The sequence below is a fragment of the Pseudorca crassidens genome, chromosome 3 (genome assembly GCF_039906515.1).
Source record: "Pseudorca crassidens isolate mPseCra1 chromosome 3, mPseCra1.hap1, whole genome shotgun sequence".
Classification (NCBI taxonomy): Eukaryota; Metazoa; Chordata; class Mammalia; order Artiodactyla; family Delphinidae; genus Pseudorca; species Pseudorca crassidens.
The window spans coordinates 122,396,808-122,412,633 of record NC_090298.1 but is presented as its reverse complement, the minus strand read 5'-3'; the positions used below and the strand labels follow the sequence as shown (position 1 = coordinate 122,412,633).

Sequence of the window (15,826 nt, the reverse complement as noted above, 5' to 3'; positions counted from 1 at the left end):
TAGCCCCAGATCCTTTGGAGACACACAAAGCAAACCAAAAATCAGGGTACCCAGGACCATCTCTGGAGGACACTCGATTAACAAGGGAGTGAGAGATGTTGTGTAATTTAGACTGGAAAGTCTTGAGTCGCTTTAATAAGAATAACAGCTCATATTTATTGAGCTTGTAATAGGAACCAGTTGCGGTGCTATGAGCTAACTGACATTAACAGTTTCATTTATTTCTCCCCACTGACGCTCTGAGGTAGACACTACTGTTATCTCTAGTTTATAAAAGGGGAATTAGAGGCACTGAGGTGTAAGTGATTCATCCAAATTACACAACTATCAAGGGGCAGAATCAGGATTTGAATTCTGGTATTTTTCAAACCTAACTTTGCAAATTTTATCTTCACTGCTTTCTTGCCTTTTTTCTATTTTTTCTTAAATAAATTTATTGATTTATTTTTGGCTGCATTGGGTCTTTGTTGCTGCCCGCGGGCTTTCTTTAGTTGTGACGAGCGGGGGCTACTCTTCATCGCGGTGCGCGGGCTTCTCACTGCGGTGGCTTGGCTTGTTGCGGAGCACAGGCTCTAGGCACACGGGCTTCAGTAGTTGTGGCACATGGGCTCAGTAGTTGTGGCTCACGGGATCTAGAGTACAGGCTCAGTAGTCGTGGCGCATGGGCTTAGTTGCTCCACGGCATGTGGGATCTTCCCGGACCAGGGCTCAAACCCATGTCCCCTGCATTGGCAGGTGGATTCTTAACCACTGTGCCACCAGGGAAGCCCCTCTTGCCTGTTCTAATTCAGAAATATTATTAAAGGATAACAGATGGAGGAGGAAGAGAGATCAGCTATACAGAAGCCCATAATCTTCTCGAAGGCTTGCAAAGTTCCTCTGGCTCACCTGCAGTACGGGAAGGAATAAGAGCCCGTGGGATTTGCACTGCCATGGGCCCTCCAGGAGTCTGCCGATCTCCCCTGTTGGTTTGAAATAATTGCGTGCTGTAGAAACCCACAGCCGTTTCTCAAGTTTTCTTTTTACACAATCGGCTTAGGAGGGTTTTAGACAGGTAGGCACAGTGGACTATTTTTTTGTCTCTTGGGCTGGCACCGTGAAGTGTGACTGTTGGTTCCACCCTAGTATACTGGCTGGCACAAAAAGTACCAGGCCTCTTTGAGCCAACAGAAACATCTTGATGAGCTTGTGGTTTTGATGAGTTTAGGAGAGCAGAACAGACTTTGGGCTTAAAAAGCTGCTGGACAGGAAGTTAAATGAACTCTTTGGGAGTGCCACCTTAACATCGAGTCCTTTGGAAGAGGTGTTTTAGAAAATGGTACCCTGTGACAACAGGTTATTTATGCCGTAGTAGGGTAGTACTTGATACTTAGTATTATCCTGGCCTGGACTCATCATAGACTCAAGTTCAATAATAAGACCTATTACACTCTCCTGCAAGGGCTATCACTCCTGCTGTATTTTGTAGAATGCCTCATGCACGGCAGGGCACACTAAACAGTCAATAATAATGCTTACTATGATAACGACCTTCCTAATGCCTTTCATCTAAGGATCTCAAAGTGCTTTGCAAACACTCATTAGTTAAGCCTCACAGTGGCTCTCTGTTTTTGTAATACATTTTCCCATTTTACAGAATTTTAAATTGCGACCCAGCGAGCTTAAGTGGCTTGCCCAAAGACATACAGCCAGTTTAAATTAATGATAATGATGATACTTTGCATTTACACGGCATAGGTTTTCTAGGGTGCTATGAGTATGTTGTAAAGATAATTTTTACACTATCCTGGAGGAAGAGGGGTAGCAAGTATTACTAAGTGTTGACTGGATTGGGTAAACTGAGGCTGAGAGGGCAAGTAGGTTGGTGAGGGTTTGACTGAGGATGCAAGGCCATCACTCCGCCTCTCAGAACAGTGTGGCCTCCCAGATAATCCACAATTCTCTGAACCCAGGGACACGTGATCGCTTTCACAGTTATAGGAAAGGTAGCTGTATTTGGGGGAGTAGAAAAGGTTGCAGAATTACAGCCGTATTTACATCCAGGAATAGTTTGTTCATATCCCCATTGAGAGAGGCAAAAGAGATGACACGAGGCACTTGGAGAAAGGGAGGCTCAGGAAATGAAGGAAACAGGGGCAGTTGCGGGCTGGCTGCCAGCTCTGCTCTCTTGTAGAGAGTCTTCACTAAACCAGGTCCTGCCTGAAAGCAGGAGCCCTCAACGGCTTGGTTCTCCATTTCAGCCTCATGGCAGGACTCCAGTGCAGCTCAGAGGATGGGCACAACCCCATCATTGGCACCTTGGTCTGAAGTGACAGGTCCTCGTGAAAGAGTTCCAGGGACACGCAGCATCTTACTGGCTGTCTCTTCCGTTGGACCAGCTCTAGTTCCTACAACTCCCTGTGCCGGGAGGGGCCTGGGAATCCTCTGTGGTTCAAAAAGTAGGTAGCTGTGGATCCATCTGTTGCTACCTTTTCTTAGCAACGTAGCCACATCGAAAAAAGATGAAAGCATGAACAAAAACATGCGAAGGTGGTAGGGGACTTGCCTTCTCCCAGTCCCCCGACACTCTGAGTGATCGATGATACTCTGCCCTGCAGGGACTTTGCAGACTTTGCAGCGCAAGGGAGGGGAGAGGTTGCTGGGTCTTAGGAATTCAAAGGGAGATTTGCTGACCAAAGATAGAACCTAATGCTCTATAAACACAGCCTGCCTCAGAAAGTTTGCTCCGCAACCCTGACCCCGCCTTTTCCAGGCCTGTGGATTCTGATTGATGACTAGACCTAGGGCTAATAAGGAGCCTTAAACAAGGGCGCCAAGCCCTCTTCGGGAATGTGTTCACGCACACAGGCCCAATGGCAGTGAAGAAATCACACCAATGCCCTGCTTCTTCCCGCTCTCATTTTGGAATGTTTCCATACACCCCTACTGCATGGGTGGCTTAAAGGTGCAGGGAACCCGAGGAGGGGTGAGCTCTTGGAAGGAATACTTTAGAAACTTGCTCTGAATGCACACCACAAGGCTATTCTTCTTCAGTGGGAAGGAATCCAGGGAAGACCCTCCCACCCTCTGCGGCTCTTCACAGCAGGGAGTCGTGAGACTCTGCTGCCAGTGTTAAAGCTTGCTTCAGGTGGGACTTCACAGAATACCACTGAGACTTTCTAAGTATGCCAACCACCCAAGCCACAGCTTGCCATGTCCACGTGGACACACTGACTGCAAGAGTGACAGCAAATAATCCTCCTGGAGCCACAAGGACCACGCCCTTCTCTTGAAATGTCCCCTTACCCAGCTTCCCATATCCAGGTCAGATAGAGTCCTGAGGATGTGCCCACAAGGCTGGAGAGAGCGATTCACATTACAAACACCAAAAACATTACTGGGTGATCTCCCGGGGCTCTCCTGCGGCTCTTCTTTTTTTTTTTATTGCAGCCTCTGGTGTGTACTTTGTGTATGTTTTATTCATTTTGTAAAGTAAGACACACCTGCGGGGCTCCTACACACATCTATTGTACTTCACAGCCAGCCTTTCCTGTCAGTCACTCTACCCACATATACGCTCCCTTCCCACGTGAAATTTGGGCAGTTAAGTATCTTGATAACTTTGAACCATTATGAATGAGCATTGTCATCATGGCACTTTATGACTGGGAATGGAAAGATGGATCGGGGTAAAATGCAAAAAAACCTGACATTTGGAAGCTTCTTTGAGATCTCAAAAGCAACAAGCAGTTAGATTTGTTTTTCTTTTTTCCCATCCTCTGTGCATTTCCCGTGCCCTGGTTTGGCCTCAGAACAGCAGAAATGTAAGACCAAAAATACAATCAAGAAAGCTTTCCTTGTCCTACCACCTTCTGGACGAGGAGCAGGGAGAACCTGGGAAGCTTTAACAATCTAAGCATTCGTGGGTGGATCAGATAGGCTCAGGATTCCACCAAGTCTCAGTACAACGATCACCGCCCACAGAAACTTACCCCCAGGGAATCCTCCGCAGGGGGTCTTTGAAATGTAACTAAAAGAACAGAAGCCCCAACTGCTGGTGCAGGCAAACCCAACCTCCAAGTGGACACAGTAGGAACAAATGAGATCTTTCTTACCCCATCCATGTGGATTCTGATGTTAGGCACCAGCTGGAAAGGGCTGCACTGCAGACCTCGGGGGTGAGTCTTGCTCTTCCTGCTGCCCTGTGAGGTCAGCACGCCAGGCCTGCAGAGGGAGCCCCCTCCCGCCGAGCCCTGGCCCGAGCGCACGCCATCCAGAAGGCGCACGAGCAGCAGGTTGGCCGGCAGCGCCTCGATGCTGCAAAACACCAGGGTCCTGCATTCGGGGCACCTCAGCTCTTTGTGGGTCTTGAAAATCCTCTGGAGACATGGTTTGCAGAAGGTGTGCTGGCAAGGGAGGACTTTGGCGGTGACATCGAGCTTTTCGAGGCACACGGGGCACTCCAGAAGATCAAGTAATGTCACATCATCCATTTTATTTTAAAACTCCAGTCCTGACCCGGAGGGGCTAAGTCCACATGGTCAGGTCAGCTGAGCCAAAGGGGCAGAGACTGCCTCTTGAGAGTGTCCGGATGCCTGCCGGTTTGAAGGAGAAAGGAAGAGAAGAAAAAACTGTGAGCGCTCGGAGAGGTGTATCCCACCTACATCCAGCCAGCGTCTCATAAGGCAGTTTGCAAGGACTTTGCTCCCGCACCCAAGTTTCAGATGACTCATTCTGATTCAGTGCTAGCAGGTATAAGCCTCGACTCCTGCCTGCTGGCGGATGTGAGGGAGCTGTCAGCACGGCCGGCCACTGGCTACTTACTCATTGCCTCTCCGTGTGCAAGGCAAGAGGGGGAAACAGAACTGGCCTGTTGAGGGGACAAAGCCACCCCGCTCTCTCAGCCAGGGCTCCAGGGGTGAAAGCCCTCAGGCAGTCCATCTGGGTCTCAAATGAAAGGCCCCTCAGGATGCAATTTCTCTGAAGCTATTTACTCTTTTTTTTCCCCCCTTCTTTTAAGTTTATCTGCTATGCACCATACTATAACAAACTGTTTACATAGATAAATGTATCTGAATCTCATGTAGTTGTAGAATTCTTTCCTTCACAATACATCTTCCCCCATTATTTTGTTCTAGCAATGTACAAAAAACATTTCTACTAGAAACTAATTTTCAAAAATTCTTTTGTCAACTCCAGGCCATGTGGCTTGGAAGTTTCTTTTTTTTTTGTTTTCTTTCTTTCCTCTCTCTTTTTTCTCACCTTGATTATCTTAGCCTCAGAGACAATAGCCCTCCCATGTGATAAAGTTGCACAGCCTGTTTTGTTACTTTGACAATGGTTCTCAGTTTCAACTGAAGCAGATAGGAATTCTGGATTGTGGTCACAGCCTGCAAGAACCAAGATGGAGCAGTGTATACAGGTGTGTGTGTGCGCCTATGTGTGTGTGTATTCTGAAAATCATCCTTGTCCCAGAAACAGTTTCCTTTCGGATGTCTGAAAAGAAGTCTCCCCTTTAGGAGAGTCTCCAGGGAAGAGGACCCCGGCCCTCACAGCGCCAGGGCTTGGGCGAACGCATTCGCGGGAGGTTTGGCACGACAGCCGGCGGCCCCACTGGTGAATAAAGCAGACAGGACACACCAGGCTGAGAGCCGGCGCCGGCCTTCCTGAGAACTCTCCAAAGATGTCAGCGCGGGGAGGTGTGCGGGGGCCACTAACCTTGAGTTTGTAATCCCGGCTGAGTTCAGCTCAGCACGGTTCTCGGTTGCCGCTCCGCCAGGCTCCCTCGACTGGCTTCCATCTCCCTGGGAGCTGCTGCCGCCGCTGCTTTGCAAACTTTTACAACTCGAGCCTTACTCACTTCAGGGATCGCTTTACTCAGCCCTGTTAACGCTTTCAGCGCTGGGCGCCGGCAGTGCTTTCCTCTGTGCTTACTGCTACTGATCCTTCCTTTGTGCAACGGAGTCGATTTCTGGGAAGAGATTACAGGGGGCCAAATATTTTGCTAGCTCATAAGGACAAATATTTACAAAGTTCATATTTTCACCTTTCTCATTTTCGCTCCTTTCCCAGACGCTGAAACACACTCAGTTATAAACATGCCCCGGTGATTGTGTTTATTTTAACCTTGTATGAGGATTTCCTGAAAACGTCAAACGTATTAACGGTAGCTATGATACCAAAGATAAACCGGCCACCTAAAAAATACTGTTCCTTAAAAATCACAGTCAGTCCTTGAATTGTGAGATTTGAGAGGGACTTGAGTGATCTTTTTGCTCAATCTTTTGAAATTAAAAAAACAATACTGTGGTGGTCTAGACACATCCTTGAAAAGTCAAAGCACAGGAGGGCTTAAAGAAAAAGGAAAAGCAATGTCCCAGGTCCCCCCTACCCTACCCACTGGAGCCTTTTATAGCCCCAAATAATGCTTATACTTCTATTTCTTGATTTATCAATAGTATATTTCTTTTAACACTACAAAGTTACCCAATAAAGTAATAATGATCTTATTATTACGTAACACCAGAGTAGTGTAGCCCTTATCTGTGCCAAGCAGTGTTTTAAATACTTTAACTGCACTAGCTCATTTAATCCTTTTAGCCACCCAATGATACACTATGCTCTTCTTACCCTCGTTTTACAAAGAATGAAATGGAGACTCGAGGTTAAATAACTCATCCTAGGAGTCACAGCTAGCAAGAGGCTGGTAATCTGGGCTCTCAACCACCATGTCATATGGTGATACCACTTTAAGGGGAGGAGAGATGTTTGAGGGGAGCTAAACCTCATCTAGGATGGCAGGAAGTCAAAAGATAATGACCCAGAGTGACCAATCAAATTCTCTGGCAGATGAGGCAGCTGTGCCCAGAGAGACTGAGAGATTCCTTGACGTTACCCAGTGAGTGAGGGGCAGAACTGGGACTAGATCCTGGGTGCTCTGCTTTTACTGTATCTTCTCTCTCAAACACAGGGATGACAATTCCTTATCATGAAGAAAGTACTTAGATATAACTCCATGGGAAAACCATAAGAGGGAACCAAGAGGTCTGAGAACAGATCACAGTGGTTTACAGGCTTTTCAAAGTTCTTCTGTGTCAGTTCTGAAAAAGCAAACATGCGTGAGGCTCAAAACAGGGGGGAGCTTTGGGATGGAGCAGATGAAGTCATATGTTCTCCAAGCACAGGGGCCTGATTTGGATACATGTCAGTTCCAAGAGATCACTTTCAATTCTTTTTTTTTTCTTTCATCTCTCTTTTATGTAGGGTGTTTTGAACTTCAGCAACACATCCCACTCCGTTGCCTGTTTCCTTCAACTGATTTCTACTTTAGATTCTGTGCTTATCAGGAAGGCCCTGTAGTTCCAGACCCTTTGGTGTCCCCGCTTGGTAAAGCTGAGCTGTCTCCTCTGTGAGCTGTCCCTCAGTCCCCTCACCCCACAGAAAGGGCCACTCTAGTGGGAACTCCACCTGCAGGAGTGGCCAACATTCTCCCTCTTCCCCTCTCTTGTATTTTTTTGGGATCTTAGTTCCCCACCAGGAAGCGCAGTCTTAACCACTGGACGGCCAGGGAAGTCCCCCCGCTCCTGTTCCTAGACATACTCTGTCTCCCTTACATACCCACATCTGCACCTACACGTGCAGGCACACACATGTTTGCACAAGGACAAACATACTCATCATCTTAGTAACGTAACATTTATGCCTCAGAGCAGTGCTAAGACTTTAAACAGACTATCTCATTGAATCCTGCCAACCACCCTATAAGGTAGGTGCTACAACTTTCCTGGAGTCACAGAGATTGTGATCTGAACCCAGGTTGGTTTAATCCTGGGACCTATGTTCCTTACCATTATTGCTTCCCATGTTATAAAGTCATGTATATGCCATAAGTATACCCATCTATGTTTACCTAAGTTTATGTAAAGATACACATGCAACATTATGTATGCATCCTTTAACTACAAACGAGCCCAAGCTCCTTTCACTCTCGCTGTATGTAACCTACCCAGTCTCATGGCCCCTCCCTGCCCCTGTGTGGCCAGTGATCTCAAAAAGCTTCAAATCCTCCCATCCCCGAGAAAACACAAAAAACCAGCTCCGTCCCAGGAAGGCAGGATAGATCCAGTGCTACCATATTTGACAGTTGAACATTCGTCAGAATGGAATGGTGATGGTAGAATTTTAGACACTAGCAGAGGGCATAGAAAGTTTACACTGAATAGGAGTGGCGTTTTAGCACCTTTTGAGTCACATCCTATAGGCGGTCCCTACCACCACCCACATATGAGGTTAGTCTTAGTGGAAACTTGAGAAATTTTCTTTTGAAGCTTCTGAAGAAGGGGGAGAGTTTTCAGTGGGGATTTCATTGTGGCTTACCCAAATGCAAACCTGGCGTCAAATCAGACCAAGAAGTAGTCCTCAAAAACACAGAAAAAGTGAACTACGCAGGCCTTCCCAGACTCCAGGCTCAGGCCACCAGCCCACTGCTCCCACCTCATCAACACTCCTCTTTGTTTTTGTACAGTTACATAGCGATTACAGATGGTGCTCTTTTTAAATACCTGTGTGATATTTATGAGCTTCTGCTGCTTGTATTTACAAGCGTATCTTGCATTATGTAAAACAAAACCCCAAATCTGATTATAATTGTTCCCCTGTTCAAGATCCTTTGGTAGATGCCCATTGACCTTAGGATAAAATCCAAATCCTTTTCTGACCTATCAGGCCGGACGTGATCTGGCTCTTGCTCAGCCACAACTCACCCCCGCCTCTCCCCCTCACTCACACACTCCAGTGCCCCTGGCCTTTTCTTTTTCCTCAGGACAGTTAAAGTTTTTCTGCCAAGGGGTATTTGTTCACGTTCTTCCTTCTGCCTGCAACACGCTTTCTAGTTATTCTCCCCTACTTTACTTTCTTCACCTCCTCCTCTGCAAGTTTTAGCTTAAATGCCACTTCCTCGGGGAAGCCTTCCTTGATTCTCATGACTAGAAAGTTTATCATCCTACGCTTCATGATAGTTATCACAATTGTAATTCACTAATTGTTATAATAATTTACTAAATGCCTGATTCCCCCAAATAGACTGCAAGTTCCAAGAGAGCAAAGCACTTATGATAGACAAACTACTGGATCCCTCGTAGTTAACATAGTCACCGGCATGTGGTTGATGCTTAATAAATGTTTGTTGAAAAAAAAAATAAAAATAAAAAAATGTTTGTTGAATGGGTTTATGAATGAATGAATGAATGAATGAATGGTGTTCTTAAAAAACTGTGTCTGGGCAGATGCTGATAATGGTTTTATATTGGCGACCTCTTGGATGCACTTGGATGTTCTCAGCCTCACCTCTAATGCTAAGAAGTTTCACCAGATTCAGGTGAATGCTACCTGGCGCTGTCGGGACCCTGCCATGCACCTCTTGCTTCCTGTCGTCAGCTTCTCTGACGTTGCAATAGGGACACCCGTGGGAACTTGCTCTCCAGTAACAAGTGCATGATCCAAAACTGTGGACCACCTTTCACTAATGGGGAATCTATGGATAAATGCTTCCTCCATTCAGCCTTTGGAGTGGGCAGTCCTGAGATTTCATAAGGCTCTTCAGAAGGTTCTGTGGGACGAGTTGCACTCATCGTTGGGTGGCTAATACAATAATGCGTCCTTATGTTACCTCTCCCTCATTCCCTGTAACACTCTTTCATCCCTAACCCTTGCCTCCAAATAAATTACCTCAGGCCAGCAAGCCTTTGTCTCAGGCTAAGAGAGTTTCTTTCTTTTTTTTTTTTTTTTTTTTGGTAGCACCACGTGGCTTGTGGGATCTCAGTTCCCTGACCAGGGATTGAACCCAGGCCCTTGGCAGTGAGCACAGAGTCCTAAGCACTGGACTGCCAGGGAAGTCCCTCAAATTTAAAATTAAATCACAAAATAGCTATGCAGACAATTTTTTAAAACATCTTTATTGGAGTATAATTTCTTTACAATGGTGTGTTAGTTTCTACTTTATAACAAAGTGACTCAGCTATACATATACACATATCCCCGTATCTCCTCCTTCTTGTGCCTCCCTCCCATCCTCCCTATGCTACCCCTCTAGGTGGTCACAAAGCACGGAGCTGATCTCCCTGTGCTATGTGGCTGCTTCCCACTAGCTATCTATTTTACATTTGATAGTGTGTATATATGTCAATTCCACTCTCTCAATTTGTGCCAGCTTACCCTTCCCCCTCACTGTGTCCTGAAGTCCATTCTCTACGTTTGAGTCTTTTTTTTTTTTTTTTTTTTTTTGCGGTACGCGGGCCTCTCACTGTTGTGGCCTCTCCCGTTAAGGAGCACAGGCTCCGGACGCGCAGGCTCAGCGGCCGCCATTGGCTCACGGGCCCAGCCGCTCCGCGCCATGTGGGATCTTTCCGGACAGGGGCACGAACCCGTGTCCCCTGCATCGGCACGCGGACTCTCAACCACTGCGCCACCAGGGAAGCCCTACGTCTGCGTCTTTATTCCTGTCCTGCCCCTAGGTTCTTCATGACCAATTTTTTTTTAGATTCCATATATATGTGTTAGCATATGGTATTTGTTTTACTTTCTTTTTTTTTTTTTACATCGTTATTGGAGTATAATTGCTTTCCAATGGTGTGTTAGTTTCTGCTTTATAACAAAGTGAATCAGTTATACATATACATATGTTCCCATATTTCTTCCCTCTTGCATCTCCCTCCCTCCCACCCTCCCTATTCCACGCCGCTCGGTGATCACAAAGCACCGAGCTGATCTCCCTCTGCTATGTGGCTGCTTCCCACTAGCTATCTATTTTACGTTTGGTAGTGTATATATGTCCATGCCACTCTCTCACTTTGTCACAGCTTCCCGTTCCCGTTCTCCATATCCTCAAGTCCATTCTCTAGTAGGTCTGCGTCTTTATTCCTGTCTTACCCCTAGGTTCTTCATGACATTTTTTTCCCCTTAAATTCCATATATATGTGTTAGCATACAGTATTTGTTTCTCTTTCTGACTTACTTCACTCTGTATGACAGACTCTAGGTCCATCCACCTCATTACAAATAGCTCAATTTCGTTTCTTTTTATGGCTGAGTAATATTCCATTTTATATATGTGCCACATCTTCTTTATCCATTCATCTGTCAATTGACACTTAGGTTTCTTCCATGTCCTGGCTATTGTAAATAGACCTGCAATGAACATTGTGGTACATGACTCTCTTTTAATTGTGGTTTGCTCAGGGTATATGCCCTGTAGTGGGATTTCTGGGTCGTATGGTAGTTCTATTTGTAGTTTTCTAAGGAACCTCCATACTGTTCTCCATAGTGGTTGTATCAATTTACATTCCCACCAACAGTGCAAGAGTGTTCCCTTTTCTCCACACCCTCTCTAGCATTTATTGTTTGTAGATTTTTTCATGATGCCCATTCTGACTAGTGTGAGGTGATACCTCATTGTAGTTTGATTTGCATTTCTCTAATGATTAGTGGTGTTGAGCATTCTTTCATGTGTTTGCTGGCAATCTGTATATCTTCTTTGGAGAAATGTCTATTTAGGTCTTCTGCCCATTTTTGGATTGGGTTGTTTGTTTTGTTGATATTGAGCTGCATGAGCTGCTTGTAAATTTTGGAGATTAATCCTTTGTCAGTTGCTTCATTTGCAAATATTTTCTCCCATTCTGAGGGTTGTCTTTTCGACTTGTTTATGGGTTCCTTTGCTGTGAAAAAGCTTTTAAGTTTCATTAGGTCCATTTGTTTATTTTTGTTTTTATTTCCATTTCTCTGGGAGGTGTGTCAAAAAGGATCTTTCTGTGATTTATGTCATAGAGTGTTCTGCCTATGTTTTCCTCTAAGAGTTTGATAGTGTCTGGCCTTACATTTAGGTCTTTAATCCATTTTGAGTTTATTTTTGTGTATAGTGCTAGGGAGTGTTCTAATTTCATTCTTTTACATGTAGCTGTCCAGTTTTCCCAGCACCACTTCTTGAAGAGGCCGTCTTTTCTCCATTTTTACTCTCGCCTCCTTTATCAAAAATAAGGTGACCATATGTGTGTGGGTTTATCTCTGGGATTTTTATGCTGTTCCATTGATCTATATTTCTGTTTTTTTGCCAGTACCATGCTGTCTTGATTACTGTAGCTTTGTAGTATAGTCTGAAGTCAGGGAGCCTGATTCCTCCAGCTCCGTTTTTCTTTCTCAAGATTGCTTTGGCTATTCGGGGTGTTTTGTATTTCCATACAAATTGTGAAATTTTTTGTTTTAGTTCTGTGAACAATGCCGTTGGTAGTTTGATAGGGATTGCATTGAATCTGTAGATTGCTTTGGGTAATATAGTTATTTTCACAATGTTGATTCTTCCCATCTAAGAACATGGTATATCTCTTATCTGTTGGTATCATCTTTCATTTCTTTCATCAATGTCTTATAGTTTTCTGCATACAGGTCTTTTGTCTCCTTAGGTAGGTTTATTCCTAGGTATTTTATTCTTTTTGTTGCAGTGTAAATGGGAGTGTTGCCTTAATATCTCTTTCAGATTTTTCATCATTAGTGTATAGGAATGCAAGAGATTTCTGTGCATTAATTTTGTATCCTGCTACTTTACCAAATTTATTGATTAGCTCTAGTAGTTTTCTGGTAGCATCTTTAGGATTCTCTATGTGTAGTATCCTGTCATCTGCAATCAGTAACAGCTTTACTTCTTCTTTTCTGATATAGATTCCTTTTATTTCTTTTCCTTCTCTCATTTCTGTGGCTAAAACTTCCAAAACTATGTTGAATAATGTAGTGAGAGTGGGCAACCTTATCTTCTTCCTGATTTTAGTGGAAATGTTTTCAATTTTTCAGCATTGAGGACGATGTTGGCTGTGGGTTTGTCATATATGGCCATTATTATGTTGAGGAAAATCCCCTCTATTCCTACTTTCTGGAGGGTTTTTATCATAAATGGATGTTGAATTTTCTTGAAAGCTATTTCTGCATCTATTGAGATGATTATATGGTTTTTCTCCTTCAATTTGTTAATTTGGTTTATCACATTGATTGATTTCTGTATATTGAAGAATACTTGCATTCCTGGGATAAACCTCACTTGACCATGGTGTATGATCCTTTTAATGTGCTGTTGGATTCTGTTTGCTAGTATTTTGTTGAGGATTTTTGCATCTATATTCATCAGTGATATTGGCCTGTAGTTTTCTTTCTTTGTGACATCCTTGTCTGGTTTTGGTATCAGGGTGATGGTAGCCTCGTAGAATGAGTTTGGGAGTGTTCCTCCCTCTGCTATATTTTCTAAGAGTTTGAGAAGAATAGGTGTTAGCTCTTCTCTAAATGATTGATAGAATTCACCTGTGAAGCCATCTGGTCCTGGGCTTTTGTTTATTGGAAGATTTTTAATCACAGTCTCAATTTCAGTGCTTGTGATTGGTCTGTTTATATTTTCTACTTCTTCCTGGTTCATTCTCAGAAGGTTGTACTTTTCTAAGAATTTGTCCATTTCTTCCAAGTTGTCCATTTTATTGGCATATAGTTGCTTGTAGGAATTTCTCACAGTCCTTTGTATTTCTGCAATGTCAGTTGTTACTTCTTTTTCATTTCTAATTCTATTGATTTGAGTCTTCTCCCTTTTTTTCTTGATGAGTCTGGCTAATGGTTTATCAATTTTGTTTATGTACTCAAAGAACCAGATTTCAGTTTTATTGATCTTTGCTATTGTTTCCTTCATTTCTTTTTCATTTATTTCTGATCTGATATTTTTGATTTCTTTCCTTCTTCTAACTTTGGGGTTTTTTTGTTCTTCTTTCTCTAATTGCTTTGGGTGTAAGGTTAGGTTGTTTATTTGAGATGTTTCTTGTTTCTTGAGATAGGACTGTATTACTATAAACTTCCTTCTTAGAACTGCTTTTGCTGCATCCCATAGGTTTTGGTTAATCATGTTTTCACTGTCATTTGTTTCTAGGTGTTTTTTGAGTTCCTCTCTGATTTCTTCAGTGATCTCTTTGTTATTTAGTAGTGTATTATTTAGCCTCTATGTGTTTGTATTTTTTACAGATTTTTTTCCTGTAACTGATATCTAGTCTCATGGCGTTGTGGTCAGAAAAGGTACTTGATACTTGATTTCAATTTTCTTCAATTTACTGATGCTTGATTTGTGACCCAAGATATGATCTATCCTGGAGAATGATCCATGAGAATTTGAGAAGAAAATGTATTCTGTTGTTTTTGGATGGAATGTCCTATAAATACAATTCCGTCCATCTTGTTTAATGTATCATTTAAAGCTTGTGTTTCCTTATTTATTTTCATTTTGGATGATCTGTCCATTGGTGAAAGTGAGGAGTTAAAGTCCCCTACTATGATTGTGTTACTGTCGATTTCCCCTTTTATGGCTGTTAGCATTTGCCTTATGTATTGAGGTGCTCCTATGTTGGGTGCATAAATATTTACAATTGTTATATATTCATCTTGGATTGATCCCTTGATCATTATGTAGTGTCTTTCTTTGTCTCTTGTAATAGTCTTTATTTTAAAGTCTCTTTGGTATGATGTGAGAATTGCTACTCTAGCTTTCTTTTGATTTCCATTTGCATGGAATATCTTTTTCCATCCCCTCACTTTCAGTCTGTATGTGTCCCTAGGTCTGAAGTGGGTCTCTTGTAGACAGCACATATACAAGTCTTGTTTTTGTATCCATTCAGCCAGTCTATGTCTTTTGGTTGGAGCACGTTATCCATTTACATTTAAGGTAATTATCCATATGTATGTTCCTATTGCCATTTTATTAATTGTTTGGGGTTTGTTTTGGTAGGTGTTTTCCTTCTCTTCTCTTTCCTGCCTAGAGAAGTTCCTTTAGCATTTATTGTAAAGCTGGCTTGGTGGTGCTGAATTCTCTTAGCTTTTGCTTGTCTGTAAAGGTTTAATTTCTCTGTTGGATCTGAATGAGATCCTTGCTGGGTAGAATAAACTTGGTTGCAGGTTTTTCTCCTTCATCACTTTAAATATGTCCTGCCATTCCCTTTTGTCTTCCAGAGTTTCTGCTGAAAAATCAGCAGTTAACCTTATGGGGATTCCCTTGTATATTATTTGTTGCTTTTCCCTTGCTGCTTTTAATATTTTTTCTTTGTATTTAATTTTTGATAGTTTGATAATATGTGTCTTGGTGTGTTTCTCCTTGGATTTATCCTGTATGGAACTCTCTGTGCTTCCTGGACATGATTGACTATTTCCTTTCCCATATTAGGGAAGTTTTTGACTATAATCTCTTCAAATATTTTCTCAGTCACTTTTTTTCTCTTCTTCTTCTGGGACCCCTATAATTCGAATGTTGATGCATTGAATGTTGTCCCAGAGGTCTCTGAGACTGTCTTCAGTTCTTTTCATTCTTTTTTCTTTTCTTCTCTGTGGTAGTTATTTCCACTATTTTATCTTGCAGCTCACTTATCTGTTCTTCTGCCTCAGTTATTCTACTGTTGATTCCTTCTAGAGAATTTTTAATTTCATTTATTGTGTTGTCCATCATTGTTTGTTTGCTCTTTAGCTCTTCTAGGTCCTTGTTAAACGTTTCTTGTATTTTCTCCATTCTATTTCCAAGATTTTGGATCATCTTTACTATTATTACTCTGAATTCTGTTTCAGGTACACTGCCTTTTTCCTCTTCATTTGTTAGGTCTGGTGGGTGTTTTCATTGCTTCTTCATCTGCTGTGTGTTTCTCTGTCTTCTCATTTTGCATAACTTACTGTGTTTGGGGTCTCCTTTTCACAAGTTGCAGGTTCATAGTTACTGTTGTTTTTGGTGTCTGCCCCCAATGGCTATGGTTGGTTCAGTGGTTTGTGTAGGCTTCCTGGTAGAGGGGACTTG

The 15,826-nt window shown here is 43.1% G+C and overlaps 1 protein-coding gene across 3 annotated transcripts in view; it reads right to left on the bottom strand.

The window, feature by feature from the left end:
- The window catches only part of SH3RF2 (SH3 domain containing ring finger 2), a 143,275-nt gene extending 137,324 nt beyond the window's left edge, over positions 1-5,951 (bottom strand). For 2 of the 3 annotated variants that reach the window (XM_067732143.1, XM_067732142.1), the window contains exons 1-2: positions 5,698-5,951; positions 4,095-4,574 (exon numbers count right to left, since the gene is read on the bottom strand). In XM_067732143.1, the coding sequence (XP_067588244.1) occupies positions 4,095-4,472 (378 nt within the window). In that variant the 5' untranslated portion in view covers positions 4,473-4,574; positions 5,698-5,951. The remainder of the gene's footprint in view (positions 1-4,094; positions 4,575-5,697) is intronic. The other variant, XM_067732144.1, reaches the window with a different exon arrangement.
- Positions 5,952-15,826: the final 9,875 nt, after the last annotated feature.